General features: G+C 41.7%; 1 protein-coding gene across 3 annotated transcripts; it reads right to left on the bottom strand.

Annotated features, from left to right (window-relative positions):
* Positions 1–1,719: 1,719 nt before the first annotated feature.
* Positions 1,720–18,300, bottom strand: CFAP95 (cilia and flagella associated protein 95). Of its 3 annotated transcripts, none has more exons than XM_028749550.2 (6): positions 17,628–18,300; positions 16,843–16,951; positions 10,580–10,701; positions 9,835–9,903; positions 7,280–7,337; positions 1,720–2,553 (listed from the first exon to the last, which is right to left on the bottom strand). In XM_028749550.2, exons 1-6 carry the CDS (start codon positions 17,651–17,653, stop codon positions 2,356–2,358), a joined length of 582 nt encoding a protein of 193 aa, XP_028605383.2. In that variant the 5' UTR covers positions 17,654–18,300; the 3' UTR covers positions 1,720–2,355. The 3 variants fall into 3 exon arrangements, with proteins under 3 accessions (XP_028605383.2, XP_028605381.2, XP_077792065.1); XM_028749548.2 differs by lacking the exon at positions 17,628–18,300 and adding an exon at positions 17,234–17,399 and having other exon boundaries at positions 2,153–2,553; XM_077935939.1 differs by lacking the exons at positions 1,720–2,553; positions 17,628–18,300 and adding exons at positions 2,560–6,346; positions 17,234–17,404.
* Between the last annotated feature and the right edge of the window lie 87 nt (positions 18,301–18,387).

Raw genomic sequence — 18,387 nt, 5'->3', positions numbered from 1 at the left:
CAAAACTCACTGAGACATTGCTTTCCCTAGATTTTCACCAAGGCAAGGCTGAGCCATGTGTGTTTGTCAAGGAGGAGGGGCAAAACAAACTGTATTGTTTATGTTTTGTTGATGATCTTCTGTTTTGGAAGAATCAGGCTTTGTACCAAAGCACCCTAGCTCAGCTGAAGGAGCACTTTGACATGAAGGATCTTGGTAAGGTATCCAACTATCTTCCTCTGCAGGTGGAGAAGGACCAAGCAGGTAATTTTCTGGTACACCAAACACAGAAAATTGCTGATGTATTAACCAGGCTGAATTTGGTTGATGCAAACCCAGCAGATACACCGATGGTGGCAGGTTACCAGGTAGATAGTACTGCTGAAGCATTTTCTGACACCACACTGTACAGATGCATTCTAGGCAAGCTGAATTTCATTGCTAGATGTTCAAGACCTGACACAGCTGTAAGCACTAACCTGTTTAGCAGACATGCCAACAATCCTACTGTTCAGGATTGGAAAGCTCTGAAGCGCATAGCCCGCTATTTGAAGGGGACTTTGCATTACAGGTTGAGGTTCACTAGTCAAAAGATGGGAGATCTTGAAATCTTTGCAGATGCTAGTTTCTGAAGTGACACCATGGATGGTACAAGCAGTTCTGGAGTATGCTACATGTACAACCATTGTCTCTTTGACTGGCTGTGCGAAAAGCAGACGACAGTAAGCCTAAGTTCCTGTGAAGCAGAACTCAATGCCCTGTCATTTTCACTCATGGATTGTGAATGGTTGATGCAACTGTTTCAGGACATCAGAGTTTCTATAAAATGTCCTATACAGGTGTATCAAGACAATAAATCCTGTTTGGCTTTGCTGAACTCAGAGAGTTGCAAGCAAAGAACCAAATACTTGCAGATTAAGTTACATCATGCACTCTCTTGTGTATTCAGAAAGGAATCATTCAGGTGTCCTACATGCCAGGAAATGAAATTCCTGCTGATCTGTTGTCTAAGGTTGTTAACAGAGAACAACTTAAGGTTTATGTACAGAGGTTGCAATTGGGTTGAACCACAGGTACTACAGGTTACACGGAAAGGGGGAGGATGTTAGGATATAGTTCCATTCCACCTTAAAAAGGGAACAGGCTGTTGTGTGTCACATACTTGTTTACTTCCAGCTTCTCGCTGGGAACTTCCGTTTTGTATATAGCTTTTGTTCTGGCTGTTTTCCTGGACACGGAGGCAAGCAGTCATGTTTTTCCTTTGTTCTGAACTACGTTGAATAAAGCTGTAAATATGCTCTCCTGTCTGCATCCTTTTGTTGTGGAGACTCTGCTGAAAGGATGTGCACGGGTCTTGGAATGTCTCTGTAGCTCGTGTTGCTAATTGACTGATGCTGTTCCACGGGAGACCGGTGATCGTCCAGAGACGACTGGGGGCCTGCCTGATGCCTCTGTCTCCCTGGCAGTATCCCAACAGTGTGGGGGACAGAAGGAAAAACAAATACACCCAATATAGGGTTGGTGTGTTTTCCTTTCCTTGCCAAGAAAAAGGGATGGCTTTGGATCCTGTAGACCTCAAACCTCCTTCGGTGACTCCTCCCTTGGCAGCTTTCACATCCATGAGGCAGCCATGGCCAATTGCAGGGATCACAGGATTGTGCCCTTAAGCTTGCATTTGGAAGGGACTTACTGAAAATACTAGTTGTACAGGGAGGGTGGTAAAAAATCAGGGCATTCAAGTACACAACAACAACCATTTTTATTATTTGTACTTTGCCCATCTGACTGGGTTGCCTCAGCCACTCTGGGCAGCTTCCAACATAGTGATTGGATATAGATGACCCTGCAAGTAGGCCAACTGTTTTAGGTGGTGTTCACTAAATATGGCAAATGCATATTAACTCCCCACCCCCAGTGTGTATAAAAGGATGACTAACCAAATCTTATCATCACAGCACTATATATTCATACTAAGTGACCCCCTTGTCAATGGCAGACCATGTTGCAGGATGTGGGAAGGATAAGCAGAAAGCTATAAGAGAATTTAAAATGTACTTGCTATTTTTGACAGCAGCCCAAACTAATGTAACATGCAGTTCCTTCCTAAGCAAAGCACAATAATTTACAGAATTCCTCTAACTTGACATCTGTTGGCTTAATCCATCACAGAGAATTTCAGTAATCTGGGTTTTTATTTTGTTTTTTTGAACAGGTTAACAACAGGATCCCAATTTGGTACATCCATTATATAAGTACTGTATATGGATTTATTCTATAACCAACTATTCTAAAAGTTGCAATGTTGTTTATTTTGCAGTATGATTCTACAATAATCAGATACAAAGATAGACTTTACTTTTGTAGAGTTGCTAGTGCTTAAGAATTATCTTCATTCACATTTGTCCGTATAGGGCTAGTTACAGGAAATACTTTTTGCCTTAGATCTGCATTACCATACAACCCACTCTCATCTTGCCATGTGTTGATCCCATGTCTTCTGTAATCAGCCGTGTCAGTAAACTGAGAATGACATTTTCTGTGAACTACAGAGTAGCCATCTGGCTGAAGCTCAATCTAAAGAAAATACATTCAAGGGCATTTTATTAATCAGAAGGCAAATTGGGAAATCACTTTTGATGATAAGAGAGGCAATGGTTGTGTTTGCACTTCAAGCAAAACTCTGCCACAACCTAGAAAACCCAAGAAGCTGCTTTATACTGAATCCAAATTGGTCCATCTGGCTCAGTATTGCCTATGTCAACTGGTGGGGGCTTTTCAGAGTTTCAGCTGGCGACATGACCAGCCCTACCGGGAGATGTCAAGGATTGAACCTGGAACTTCTACATGGGAAGCAGATGCTCCACCCCTAAGCTACAGCCCTTGTTGCCCCCGTAGAAAACCTTGTGCCATTAGCTCCCCTGGTTAAACAGTCTTGGTTTAGAATAGCTACCATTTTCACAGCAGATAAAATAGATTGAAAATCAGTGCTAGGGCAGGCTTCCTCAACCTCGGCCCTCTAGATGTTTTGAGACTACAATTCCCAGCATCCCTGACCACTGGTTCTGCTAGCTAGGGATCATGGGAGTTGTAGGCCAAAAACATCTGGAGGGCCGATGTTGAAGAAGCCTGTGCTAGGGCAACAAAGCAAACAGTTTTTAAAGCTTTATTCCCGGTGACAGCAACAGAAAATAATTTTCAGAAAACCAAGAGCAAAGAAGGAGGAGTGAATTTCTGGGATTGGGGGTAAGCTATATCCCATGGTAAATTTCAGAGAGAAAAATATTTCACTTTATCCTTCTCATCCTAAACATATTTTATTTAAAGTAAATCCTCTTGATTTTGATTATGCTAATTTTCAAGTAAGCATGCTTAGGATTGCAGTCTTATTTTAAAAGTTCAGTTTGTTATTCAGTTAGATAATTTGTACGTGAAAGCTATCTTTCCTTTATGTGTACTACAGGGATCTAGAAAAAGGATAGTAGATGGAGATGAGCTGTTTGTTGGGGGGGGGATATTTATCCCCCTTATTCCCTGCAAGTGATGCTGATGTTTGTTGGGTCATGAAATTAGAGGAGGGCTTTCTGAAATTAATAGTATTTAACATTGTTGTCATTGCCTAGAGCTTGAAGGAAGCTTCAATAAATAAATGTAAAACCAGAATTCAAGCAAAAACCCACCAAGTCTATAGACAAGAAATGTAAATACCACGCCATTTCTTGTTTGATGGGTAGTTTTAAAAACAACAATAAAAACCATTGGTTATGTTTGCTGTTTTAAAAGAAAAAAAGCCTTTTTTAAAAAAGATAACTAGCTAATAGAAACATAACAGCTCTGCTATTTCCCTACTACCATTATAGCTCAGTTTATGTGATGTAGTAGCATCAGGGTGGATAAAAATCAATGATTTTCAAAAAAAATGTTTAAAAAACAGATTTTTTAAAAAAATCAGTTTTTTAAATTTAAATTGGATTTTTAAAATGAAATGCTTTTGGAGGGAAAATCTTTCTAAAGATAATTTTCTATCTAAGTTACATTATAGTCCAAAGGCTATTCATCAGGAAATAAGGATTTAAGTTTTTCATGTGTGCTAAAACTCAGTCTAAGGTTGTGGGTTTTTTTTTTAAATTGTTTAACCACATCAGTTAACAAACATGGATACATATGCTATAATGTTATTGTTTTAGTTAAATAAATTGTTTGAATTGTTATTAAGGAAATGATTATTATTCTCCTTCCAATAAAGTACAGCAGAAAAGTTGTCCAAATATAGACAGTTAACTTATTAAACTTCACAATTTCATAATTATCTGTCAATGTATTTCTAGTAGTATAACCAAATCAGTAATTTTTGATGTAACTGCAAAAACTACTTTGAAAAATTATTATTCCCTGCAGGATACATTAGGACTAAGGAAGCAAGGGATCTAATTGTCAGGAGACTCAGGAGACAGAGTAGCTGAAGGAAGAGGAACAAAGGGGAAGGACCAGAAGGGAAGGGGGCTTGTTCTGGAGGGCTTCAATATTCACACTGTGTCCATCTTGGAGGGACTTAATGCCCACCATGACCACGATGGTTTCCGCATGACGTTCTGCAGGATACACTTTGGATCTTGTATATTTGACGCCACAGAAAGTGGACAGTCTGGAAATCAGGGGCTTCTCTGTCAGCCCAATGTCTTGAACAGACTATTTCTTGGTGAGGTTTTGTCAAGATGTGGCCTGACAATGGGGAACCTAATCTGATGAAAGGAAATTGTAGAGGCCCCCCAGTACAACTGAGAACCTGGAAGAACCTACAAAAGTCCCAAAGCAGACTGTAGTGCCTCAGCTCATGAATGCCTTGTCTGAGCTGCGCAGCACAAGGACCACAGCCCATGCCCTGCCTTGATCCCCAATATTTCCTCTTCCACCATCCAGGCCTTAAGAGCAAAGACGGCAGGGAATTCACTGAGTTCCTACAAAGCTCCACAGGTGAAGTCATTCAACATCTGTAGCGAGGGGCCATCAGTAGGCCAATGAGACTCAACTCTTTCTCATCTGAGTCAGGTGAGGCATGCAAGAGCCGAATTGGTGTCTGGACTCAGTAACTGGCAGCATGAATCTCAACAAGATGGAGGCACTGAGAGTGGGTAGTTTTCAGGTTCAGAAAATTGGTGTTTGTCCTGATCTGGGTGAGATTTCATTCTTCCTGAAAGGGTAGAGACACAGTTTGAAGATATTCCCTGATCCCAGCATTGGATCCTCAGTGGCCCAGGGTGTATTTTACCAACTTTGGCTGGTTTGCAACTGCAACTGTTCCTGAATAAGGAGTCCTGCTTTGGTGATCTGTGTTCTGGGAACCTCTCTGTTTGATCACTAATGTATTATACAGGGGGATGCCCTTAAAGACATCCCCAGAAGCTTCCATTCATGAAAAATCTGGCTGCAAGAGTGTTGGCAGGTATAGCTGAGGTTGTTCATATTTCACTTATTTTGAAATATCTACTGCTTACTTGCTTCTAACCCTAATTTAAGGTGTTGGTCCTTACTTTAAAGTCCTAAATGGCTTGGAGTCCAAATACCTGAATAATGGCATCTTGCCATATGAGGATGCCTACGTCTTAAGATATGTTCCAGTATTGCTCCAGGTACCCTCTTCAGTGGATTATGTTATATAAAGCAGATGTCTTTTTGTACTGATGTGTCAACATTTTAATGTGTTTGCCAAGGAGACACACCTGGTTTTGTTGACTGGTGGGGCCATTCCTACTTGCCCAGGTATTTTAGCCTTTTAAAATTGTAGATGGTTTTGTTGGGGTTTCTATTTGATTTTGTCTTGTTATATTTTGCTGCATTTTTAAAATTATGTTAATTAGTTTTTATTTGTGCTTAAGTACACTCTCCTGGAATCTTTGTATGACGCATAAGTAAGGAATATTTTAAATTAAATAGTCAAGAAACTATGTGATAGTAGCAGAGATTGAGGAGACATAGAGGGTGCCTAGGCATGCTTAGAAGGAGCTTGAGGAGCCAAGGATGCTAATAATGGCAAATGCATTTTACACATTAACTTGAAGCAGAACCTTGCACTGGTATGCTTAATGAGATCAAAATGTCCAAAGGATGTGCATATGGTAAAAAAGGTAAAAGGTAAAGGACCCCTGAAGACAGGAATGCCTGGCGTGCTCTGGTCCATGGGGTCACAAAGAGTCGGACACAACTAATGACTAAACAACAGCAAAAGGACCCCTGGACGGTTAAGTCCAGTAAAAGGCAACTATGGAGTTGCGGCACTCATCTCGCTTTTCAGGCTGAGGAAGCTGGTGTTTGTCCACAGACAGCTTTCTGGGTCATGTGGCCAGAATGACTCAACCACTTCTGGTGGTGTCTGACGGGACACCGTGACAAGTGCATATGAGAGAGACAGAAGGGCGGGGAGAGGGAGAGAGACAGAGAGTGTTCATCATGATCACAGTTGAAATGTGTACTGACAAACACTTTCCTTTATGAGTTGCCATGGTTACAAAAATATCTGGCCATGATTCCCATTCTGCTAAAATCCCTGGCGCGTAAAGGAAGGGATCCAGAGCAAGCCATGATTCATCCACACACTTTCCTTTCTCATTTACTGGCTTAACTCTGTATTCCACACACACACAATTAATCAATGCAATTTAAGTGGTAAAGTTAACATTTCTCACTGCTACTAGAGGCCAACAAATAATACACCAGGTTTGCAATGCAGTTAAAGATTATGGGTTGTGTTCAAGGTAGCGCCAAGGTTAACATTCTATCAACGCAAGGATTTTTCCTTGCATGACAGAATCTTCTTCCTCCACCCAACTTTGTCCCTAACCCTCTAGAGCAGATCTGGGGACAGCACAGGGTGTGTACAGTGGGGCTGGCCCATAAGGTGGGGTGAAGAAACCACTTTGGGCAATGGGTGCCTCCCCTGTCCCCCCACCTCTGCCACCGGCCTGAGTCTGGACATTAGGTTAAGGCCAACAATTACTCAGCACTAGGTAGTGTGGCAGCAGCATGATCAGGGAGGAGCAAGGGCCTCAAACTGTTGCTTTGAGTTCCCACATGCTTTCTCATTCACACATACCCATGGTATGGCTTAATGTTATGTGCAAACTGGGCTGCTATCCAATTTCATTGCTATGTAATATATGTAAAATTGACTATCTTGGGGTGAATCTATATATTTCATTTACCTGGTAGAGCCTGTTTGAAACAACCTCTGAATGGCTACTGTTCTACACATGAAGGCCTTGATGTAAAGCATGGTAGAAAGCAACCATTCTGCTCTTATACTTACATATGGTTCATAGTCATATGGTGGAACATAATCTGTTTGGTATGTTGTATCTAGAAACCTGTAACACAGAGAGTATATATTATACCTCGCTTTTGTGGAATGTTTTTAACTTGTCTGTCTCTAAAGCTCTTAGAAAAACAATTAAAAAGATATAGTTAACGTTGATCTTTTAGTAAGCAAGACCAAAGTAGTGGGAAAAGGTATTTTCAGTGTGTGTTCGCATAGCTGTTAGAGTCAAGTTATACTTTACAGAATTTATTCTCCTTTGGATTTGCTAATTTCCAGAACCCCCACAATTGTTTTTCAGTACTAGGAAAATTTAGCAGCTATGCCTGAGGCACAGAAAGAGTAATACTTCCAGTGAACTGCCAAAAAGTGTCATGCTAATGAAAATAGAAGTATTCCTGTGATTTGTCATATAACATGTTGCACTCGACTGGAATTTTCTGACAGAAGTTGATCTATTCTCAGCCTGTTTTTAACTGGAGAATCCCAAAGCTGATGGCCCAGTTCACCAACACAGCCCACAGCAGAACAGTTCCAGATATGAGTTTTCCAAAGCACTGCTTTTTTGCTGGGACAGTTCTCATGGCCCTTGGCATCCCTATATGGATGAGAGGATGGCACAGGCAGAGCACTACATTCATATGAACAGTCAGTTGTTTGTACTTATTTCATACATGTATACAGCTGGAAAGTTCTTGAAGCGATTTAGAGGAAAATTGAACAAACCCACAACTGCTGCCAATCAATTTCAGAATATGGCTCTTAGGAGGGTAGGAATGGATTGGGCCAAGTTGGCATTTGGACAGCCATGGCAGTACAAGGATTGATGTAGGTGGACACTGGAATTTCCAGCCCTGACCCAAAGTCTCTGTTTACAATTTTAACAAGTTACAAGAGAATATGTAATAATAATAATAATAATAATAATAATAATAATAATAATAATAATAAATTTATTATTTATACCCTGCCCATCTGGCTGGGTTTCCCCAGCCACTCTGGGCATCTTAAAATACAGTAGTCTGTTAAACATTAAAAGCTTCCCTAAAGAGGGCTGCCACCTTCTGCCCCTCACTTAAATCTTATCTCATTCACTTCCAGGACTGGAACCCAGGTGAAGAAAAGTGCCCAAGCACAAGATATATTTAGCTTTCCTTGCTCATATGCACCTTTTGATGTAGAAATCAGACCCTACCCAACCCTATACTTGATATATGAACGAGGCAGATACAAGAACAATCCAGCTGTATACATGTATGAAATAAGTACAAACAACTGACTGAAGCCACATTCATAGAATCATAGAGTTGGAATGGACCACAAGGGCCATTGAGTCCAACCCCCAGTCTTGGATATAATCTTGCCCTCCTTTGCTCTCAGATTTAATTCAATTTATTTTTTAAAGTAGCACTGGCCTTCTGGATTTGATTTACTGCTCCACTGCCTTTCTGTTTAGGGTCATTTAATTTGCTGTTTTCAGTTTCAAAGCCTCTCTCAAATGTTAATGCTAGTCATCTACTTTCCTCAAGTCTCAGTCACAATGCTAATCATTTTTAAAGTTTATGTTTTGGAACATAAATTGCTTGTAATTCTAGTAAGGTAAATACTGCAGCTTTTTTTATTCAAAACAAAAGCAGACAAAATCAGTTACTAGCCAGAAAACCTTTTAGAAGAAAATTATACTTTCCTCAAAAAATATCTCAAAATGTTTACATAAACCCATGAGCTAAAAGCCTGATTTGCACACCATGGTCAGCCAAACTATGGCTTCCTGGGACCATGCAAATCTGCAGGTTCCCAGGGAGGAGCTCACAGCCAGTTTGCTCCACGCCTGTCTTTTCTACTTCCACAAAGCACTGAAGCTGGGCTTAGCATATGGTGTGAACAAGCTCTCTCCGTGCTAACCCAGACTGTGCAGCCAAGGTTTATTCCTCAGATCCATTTTCTTTTGCATACACAAATGAACAGAAAGTGGAAGTGCTATGACAGAACATACAACCATTTATTTGGGACTATTCCAGTAATAACACTAACATCACTTACAGTGAGATCCTATACTGTACATATATTCCCAGGTACTGAATCCTTAATTGCCAGGGAAATATTTCACTGGGTCATGGTCAAAAGCAACAGAAAACTTCTCATTGTGTTTCAAAATACAAAATTATGCCAATGCATTTAATGAAGAAATGGGTACTCCAGTCTTCTTAAGCAGTTTCAAAGTATCCTATGCAAGTATTGGAAGCAAACTCAAGAGGAAAATAAGATATCACAAGAGTTTTAACAAAGCAGCATGGAGAGGAAACGTTCGTATTTTTCCTTGCTTGAAAATAAAAAATATGATTAATATTCTAATGCAAAATACAACCACTAAAATAATTAACTATGTTGGAACTGAAACTAGTGCACACATGTCACATGTTATCCAATGCAAAAACAGTGGTTGTTAATTACTTCTCTGTGAACATTATAGATCTTTCCAACCCTTAAAATGCAGTACAGAATCTGATCATAAATTATCTAGTTATTACAATTTTGCAAGTACTAACATTTTAAAGTGATCTGGAGAGTGACAGGGCAATACGGCTCCAGGACCTGTTTCAGGTAACCCTGTCTCCCTGCAAAAAGAGAGTTTTTCAGACTTCAAGCAAAACAATAAAGCATTAAGCAAGTCAGATATTAAGTGTTTTATGATGAATTCAATGCCCATGAGTGGGTGGGTGTTAAACAAATGATCAGTAGTCATTGGATCGAACTCAGTTATTAAGAGACATTATTGCCACAATGTTTTCATGCTACAATAAAATGCTGTTGCTTTTGACACAGCTGTAGGGTTACCACACGGCATTTTTGCAAGTGGTCACTACTGCTCTCTACTGGATGAAATGTGACAGACGGGTTCAAACATTTATTTATTTTTAAACTTTACTGCTTAGCAGTAGCTGAAGAGCAAAACTATTCTCATCCTGACAAATGTCTCTAGTATAGAGCATAACTTTCCATCTCAACAGCACAAAGAGGCAAGGTACAACATTAATTCTGAACTAAACAAATTTAATGGAGGATGCCAGTTTCTCATTCTACTTTTGATGAACTACCACCTCTAACACAGATACTTTGGAGCAAATGTAGAAATTATTGGCATCCAATATTAATGGCACTCAAATGTTTGCCATACAAATAGTGTAAGATATGAAGAAAAAGGGGGTGAAAACAGGAATTCACAATGTGTTATATCCTATAATGCAGTATTATTTGAATACTGAGTATGGATTCAAAAGCTTCCAGAAATACCTGCCAATAACAGCTATTTCAAAATTATCTTCATCCAACAGAGACTTCCGAATGTCTAGTTCTTTATATTCTTTAATTCTGTAGGGTTGAGACAAATGATCTTCATATGTGGTTACCCATTTCTAAATGGAAATGTAACAGAGAAAGGAATGGGTTTTAGAAACACACCAGCTGTCAACTTATTAAATGTAATGAAAAATTATATGTGCTTTTATATGCCAATTATTCTTATGGATGTAGAGTATTTTTCTGGAAGAAGTTCCTGATCCTGCCATTATACTTCTCCTCCTCCTCCTCATGCTTCACCCCTGCCTCACTCCTCTACCTTACTGATCCAACCGTGTAGCCCCATCAAACTTACCATGACCTATCTAGCCTGACAAGCATAAGACATGGATAGGTTTCTAGAAGCAAGCCGAACCCCATCCTTCCTTGGCCTGTGTCAATGATTTCATGGGAGGGCAAGGAGTTACAGAAATCCCTTCCACCTCCTTGGCCTTAGATCCATTATGCTGTGAGTTGAATTTGCTTCCAAGAGATGCATGTAAGGAATGAGTCCACCACAGCAATTAAGAAACTGATTCCAATCATGTTGAAAATAAATAATATTTCCACACCTTAGGGAGCTTTTGATTAGAGAGGAAATAATCTAATAATCTGCATATCATATTGGCTGCCCTCTGCTTTTTTGAGGTTTGGAGGATCAGAATGTGACAGAATATTGCAGAACAGCTATTTTATATATCAATACTTTAAAACTGGCACGACCCACACACCCATTTAGTTGAATGAATTGATAAAAGGTATACTATTCTTGCATGATGGCTCTACCACCAACTATATGGTCAAGACATACGTTAATACAGTCGTACCTCCGTTTACGTAACCCTCTGGTTACGTAAACTTTGGGATGCACGCGCGGCAAACCTGGAAGTATTTTATGGGTTTCGCCGCATGTGCACGTGCAGAAGCGGTCCTCGGGTTGTGGAAACCTTGGGATCAAACTGGACCTCCAGAACAGATCCCGTCCGCAACCGGAGGTACCATTTTAATTCACTTACAATTAAATCAGTGTATAGGTTTGTATCAACTGCTATAATACTATAATATCAGTTTTTGGATTTGATTTAAACTGGCCTCAGAAAGTTAAGCAAGGAGTATATTCAGATTAATCTGATTCCATGAAAATCAAGGTGTGCTAAACTCTGCAACTCTCTGCTTTAAGAATTATGCTGGCTTTCACGTTCCCAGCAGGCTGCTCCTGCATCTTATTCACCCTTCCAACTTCACCTGGTTTGTACTACATTTATAATAATTATTATTTGTTGAATCAACACTCAGGGCTTATCCACACTTCCCCTTCTCCCACTGCTTCCCCTGGGGAAAACCGCTGTTTAGCACTCAACTGGAACAAATAGCAATTCTGGTTTTCCCTGGAGGTAAGGCACGGGGGAAATCACTCGGATTTCCGTGCCTAGAAAGCTCTGGTCAACTGGAAAACTGCTTGGATGCATGCTTTCTAGTCATGACATAAGCGAAAGTGTGGACGAGCCCAAACAGTTGACTCATGTGTGAATGGTCTCCATCTCCCACCGCCAATGAAAACTAATCAATGAATGGATAAAGAACCTACCCACATGACACTGACACAAAAATCTTGCATGTACATGATGTAAAATAATGAAAGTTCACTACCCCACCCCCGTACATCTTTTCTCCCTCAACCTCATACTCTCTATAACTTTGGTGTCTCACATCAAAAGTACACTAGTGGTCGACATTGTAGAAACCTGTTGGAAAAACTGTATTTCTGAGGTTTGATGGCTTATAACACCACTTTTTGGAGTAATACCATAAAGTTATATATCAATGGAAAGATAATTCAATGAAGAATGCAATGCAATAACTTTTATGAAGGATTATTTATTACAACAGAAGTCATAAAGAAGAAATGTGAAACACATAGAAAAAATTAGATATACAAAAATTCTCACCATTTTCCTGCCATGGCATATTATCCCTGCCGACCCACCCCCCAGGGTAGGGGGGCTTGCCATCACCTCGTCCAATAACTGCCGCTCACTACAGAATGCAGGGGCAGGGACACTGAGCACTGTACAAACTGGAAACTCTCCAGAGTCATCGCCATGAGCGGGAGGATCCCTGTTCCTCAAAAAACTATTAAAATTCAGACTAAGAAACAGGCGTGTTCTGGAATGAAGGCAATAAAAAAGACCTGCTAAATAAATCAGTCACTGGGTGCCAAGGCTTTGATCTGAAAAAGACTTTTTGTTGTGCTGTGATTTAAGTGAGGTGAGCGGTAGTTTCTGTTTCTATATTTCTACATTTGTTACTTCATGATTTGGCAAACCTCACCAAGAAAGAATCAACTATCTAAATGAAATGCAGGAGGAATGGTAAAATTGGAGAATTTGATGCTTGATCGCACGGTCCTCTGTGGAGAGCTCCAATTACAGGTGAAGTCCCGGCAGACTGGAGGAGGGCAAATGTTGTCCCTATTTTCAAAAAGGGGAAAAGAGAGGACCCAAATAATTATCGCCCAGTCAGTCTGACATCAATACCAGGGAAGATTCTGGAGCAGATCATTAAGCAAACAGTCTGTGAGCACCTAGAAAGGAATGCTGTGATCACCAATAGTCAGCATGGATTTCTGAAAAATAAGTCATGTCAGACTAACCTGATCTTGTTTTTTGACAGAATTACAACCCTGGTAGATGAAGGGAACGCAGTGGATGTAGCCTACCTTGATTTCAGCAAGGCATTTGACAAGGTGCCCCATGATATTCTTGTAAAGAAGCTGGTAAAATGCGGACTTGACTATGCTACCACTCAGTGGATTTGTAACTGGCTGACTGACCGAACCCAAAGGGTGCTCATCAATGGTTCCTCTTCATCCTGGAGAAGAGTGACTAGTGGGGTGCCACAGGGTTCTGTCTTGGGCCCGGTCTTATTCAACATCTTTATCAACGACTTGGATGATGGACTCAAGGGCATCCTGATCAAATTTGCAGATGACACCAAACTGGGAGGGGTGGCTAACACCCCAGAGGACAGGATCACACTTCAAAACGACCTTGACAGATTAGAGAACTGGGCCAAAACAAACAAGATGAACTTTAACAGGGAGAAATGTAAAGTATTGCACTTGGGCAAAAAAAATGAGAGGCACAAATACAAGATGGGTGACACCTGGCTTGAGAGCAGTACATGTGAAAAGGATCTAGGAGTCTTGGTTGACCACAAACTTGACATGAGCCAACAGTGTGACGCGGCAGCTAAAAAAGCCAATGCAATTCTGGGCTGCATCAATAGTATAGCATCTAGATCAAGGGAAGTAATAGTGCCACTGTATTCTGCTCTGGTCAGACCTCACCTGGAGTACTGTGTCCAGTTCTGGGCACCACAGTTCAAGAAGGACACTGACAAACTGGAACGTGTCCAGAGGAGGGCAACCAAAATGGTCAAAGGCCTGGAAACGATGCCTTATGAGAAACAGCTAAGGGAGCTGGGCATGTTTAGCCTGGAGAAGAGGAGGTTAAGGGGTGATATGATAGCCATGTTCAAATATATAAAAGGATGTCACATAGAGGAGGGAGAAAGGTTGTTTTCTGCTGCTCCAGAGAAGCGGACCCGGAGCAATGGATCCAAACTACAAGAAAGAAGATTCCACATAAACATTAGGAAGAACTTCCTGACAGTAAGAGCTGTCCGACAGTGGAATTTGCTGCCAAGGAGTGTGGTGGAGTCTCCGTCTTTGGAGGTCTTTAAGCAGAGGCTTGACAACCATATGTCAGGAATGCTCTGATGGTGTTTCCTGCTTGGCAGGGGGTTGGACTCGATGGCCCTTGTGGTCTCTTCCAACTCTATGATTCTATGAATTAGAACTGGCAAAAACAAGATCAGATATACATGTGGCTCGGGTTGAGAAAAGGGCGCAGGCTGTGGTGCAGGAGAAAAAGAAACGGCCTCCCCTCCAGGAGAGGCTGAAGATAATCGATGGATTATAATTGGGGAATTTTTCACACAAAAAACTGCATTTGCTTGCATGGATTATTGTTATATATGGATTAATGTCAAAGTGAGGATGAATCTTTGATCCTCGCGAGCTTTCCCTAGGGCCCAGGGAGAGCAAGCTTGGATTTCAGAGGAACCTAACAATTACTGATTGTGCAATATACCCTATGGCCCTGCTTTTCTACGCAAGACTCATATTTGAAACATCAGCTCGTTAAAAGACCTGAAAGATTGCTGTGCCATAAATCTTACTAAAAGAAGGAGAGCTGGAAGAGAGCCCAGAACCCTTGACAATAAGACTGTGGAATAAAAAGGGGGGGCCACCAGGGGGGACTGTGCTGAAAACCAATCGATGGATAACAACACAAAATAAAATGCCTCTTGCATGATAATAGACATATGGATTTGCTAAACGCGCTTGAAAATCATACAGCAGTGAATGTGATATAAGACAATGGGATAAGATTGGAATTATGAAATTGGAAAAAATAAAAGAAAGCAGGAACAAGGGAAATAAACATTCTCCCAACAGCCAGAACATGGGAAGTGCTCTTGAAAATTTTAATTTGGAAAGTATAATTGGCTTTACTGTTTGTATTATGATGCGGCAAGAGTCAGTTTGATTTGTTACCAATTGGAATGTTATTAACTGAAAATTAATTTAAAAAAATTATACAAAAATTATCACCATGTCAGTGAATACTTAGTTGGGTAATCTTTAGCTTTAATTATGGTCTTACAACGCCTTCCCATGGAGGGAACCAAGTTTTTTCGTTCTGCAGCTGTAATAATTTGAAACCAAGATTGAATTATTGCCTCTATTAATTGGGTTTGTATTGCTGGCTCCATAGATTTTCAATTGGGTTAAGGTCTGGGCTATGTATTTGGGGGCATTTACATTCCCATTAATGATGCAAATTCTGCCCAAACCTTTTGCTGTCATACAACCCCAGATTACAACACATACCTGAGTGTTTCACTGTAAGTGTAATGTAAGTAGGATGTAAATCTCCAATTCTCCTCATGCATTTCATGCCATCACTACCAGGCAAGGACATTTTGGTCCCATCACTCCAAATAACACTGTCCCATTATTCCACCGTCCAATTAACATGGGTTTTAGCTCAGTTTAATCTTTTAAACCTTTGTTTAAGAGATAAAAATGGCTTTTTCCTTGGAATTCTAGGATTTAGACCATATTCCTAAAGTCTGCACCAAACAGTCCTTGCACTCAACTTCACATTACATTGCACCATGTCATCTTATATACACCCAGATAATTTTCTTCTGTCACGTAGGCACAGTCTTTCAATTCTTCAGCAGAGCTGTCTGGGCTCCATGCAATCGGAGAGGGCGCTTCGGAGCCAGACAGTCAATAGCCCTGGTTAACTCCGCATTCCAGCCGGCCACCATCTGAAAGGCCATCAGCATAGTATAAAACATCCCCTACCACTCTCTGGAAACCATTTGGATCCATTAAGTGGTGGGGTGTTATGAGCCATCAAACCTCGGAAATACACTTTTTCAAAAAGGTTTCCACAATTTTGGCCACTAGTGTAACATCCGCAGAAAGGACTCTTAGAACCTAAAGCAGAGATGCTGTATGTACTTCTGTTACCCAAGAAAATCTTCAATAAAAACAAAAAACAATATAAAAAAGTAATTGCATTTAGATGGGCTGGTTATTGGAAAGTTCTGCCTGCTGGTTTCTGATGGCTCTTTTACACATACAACATCATGTATCATGCATGAAAGGAGAATACTAAGCACCTTCTGGCGAACCCGAGCAGCACACGGAAACGCCGTTTACCTTCCCGCCAGAGAAGTAGGTATTTATCTACTTGCACTTGGACGTGCTTTTGAACTGCTAGGTTGGCGGGAGCAGGGACCGAACAACAGGAGCTCACCCTGTCGTGGGGATTCGAACCGCCGACCTTCTGATCGGCAAGCCCAACAGGCTCAGTTGTTTGGAGCACAGCGCCACCCGCATAGGATTGGGCTACTGTATTAAGACTTTTTTTCAGTCACACAATCCTTCCCATTCCATACAACAACCAGCTTTTGAAACTAAGACAATTTTAAATAAGTTATATTGCTACTGAAATTTGTTTTAAAAATATTTCTAATTATTCTTCATATTCAAATACAAGGAATAATATTTTGACAGCTAATTAAAGTTATACTCCTGACCTGTTTATAGGCATGAAAGAGGAAAGACGCTTTCTTACCTCATCTATGGTTCCAAGTCGCCAGTAGGTAGAGCGACATAAGTTTTTAGAGCCCAAAGGAATTTCATGTATGTCATAGTCCTTAGGTTCTGCTTCTCTCTTGTAGTACCTTAAAAAACAAAACACAACGGTAATAAGCTAGATGGGTGCTACCAAAGAAGCACACACAACAGACTCCTACCCAGATGCGCACGATCCATCACATTTCGGGGGGGGGCACTTTCAGAGTTTTTTGGGTGTTACTTGAAGCACTACACAATTGAAACCCTTTCAACCACAGGCTGCGCCAGAACATGCACGTGGAAGCGGAATGGGAAAACCCGTCTCTCGAGCAGGCCTTTCCCCCAGCCCACGCTCACCCCGCCGTCGCCTCCGGGAGCCTTTCCCTCACCAGCGGTGCACCAGCGTGGGCCTCCCGTAGTCGGCGCAGGGCGAGCGCAGCGTCAGGGCTCCCCGCCGCTCCATCACGTCCGGAGGGCCCAGCTCCATCGCGGCCGCCTCAGGGGCCTCCTCGCCGCGCCTGGTCGCCCGGGCAACCACAGAGGCTTCGCGGTCGCTCCGCCCCGAGACCGGAACTTTTTATTCCACGGGGGGGGGGGGCAAAGGCCCTGCCAGGCAAGCGACCCGAGGCAGCAGCCTTCTTGAGCAGAGCCCCAGCAAAGCCTGTGGAGCTGCTGCTCTGAAAGATAGAATCACCTCGGTGTGGTAGGAATACTTGGTAAAAACACCCTTTGCGTGAGAAGCCTGCGCGCATCCCAGGCTGGTTGTGTTGTGGTAATACTCACTGGCGAATGAAATTCACTCTGCACATGCACAGAGGCACTGTTGTGTCGATCGCTTCATTGCTATATGCAGGTTGCTGGATGTAGGGCCTAAATTCAACCAAGGCTCAAAGGGATGCAGCATTTCGGACTAAATTAACTCCTTGTGTAAGGGGATTCCCTGCGCGTCACATGAGTAAGCGGATGCTTTCACCTGCCCAGTCCCTTGAAGGGATCACTAGGTGTCCGGGCAGCTACAGCAGATCTCTGTTTGCCCTGCAATTCCTCCCGGCGCAGCCTTCCGTTGTACAAGGGGATCCCTTCCGTGGGCTCAAGCCCCAGTCATGGGCTGTGTCGGCCAGATAGACAGTGACAAAGATTCTTCCCCAGATGTAACTGTTCATAATTTATCTTGTGAAGCGCCCTGAATTATATGGATTTGTAGTATACAAAATTCATTTTAAAAAATTAAATAAACCCCAATCCCCAACTCAATTCCAGGGTACATTGTGAAAGACTTGAGCATGCTAATGGCAACTTCCCCCCAGTAAGCACATTGAAATGTATTGCTCTGAAACAGAATGGGCAAGATTGCACCTTGCACTGGCTGTGATTTCCAGGCAAGACTGCAATACGAAGCAGGCGTGCAGTTAAATACTGTCATAGATTTTTTTTGGGGGGGGGGGAAATAAAGGCTAGGATTTTGATTGGGACAGGGATGCAGAGCTGTGCCCGACAGAATCCCTGCCTTGGGGAAGAGCAGCCCCGTTCCCCGGGCGGAGGA

The sequence above is a fragment of the Podarcis muralis genome, chromosome 11 (assembly GCF_964188315.1).
Source record: "Podarcis muralis chromosome 11, rPodMur119.hap1.1, whole genome shotgun sequence".
NCBI lineage: Eukaryota > Metazoa > Chordata > Lepidosauria > Squamata > Lacertidae > Podarcis > Podarcis muralis.
The sequence above is the reverse complement of the archived record's forward strand: the minus strand, read 5'-3'. Positions and strand labels throughout refer to the sequence as shown.

Excerpts from the sequence above, each read along its gene's own strand:
- CFAP95 (XM_028749548.2), bottom strand. The coding sequence starts at position 17,331 with ATGGAGCTGGGCCCTCCGGACGTGATGGAGCGGCGGGGAGCCCTGACG. Across the intron at positions 16,952-17,233 it reads CCCACGCTGGTGCACCGCTG|GTACTACAAGAGAGAAGCAG; the intron begins GTGAGGGAAAGG and ends TTGTTTTTTAAG. Across the intron at positions 9,904-10,579 it reads GAAATAGCTGTTATTGGCAG|GGAGACAGGGTTACCTGAAA; the intron begins GTATTTCTGGAA and ends CTCTTTTTGCAG.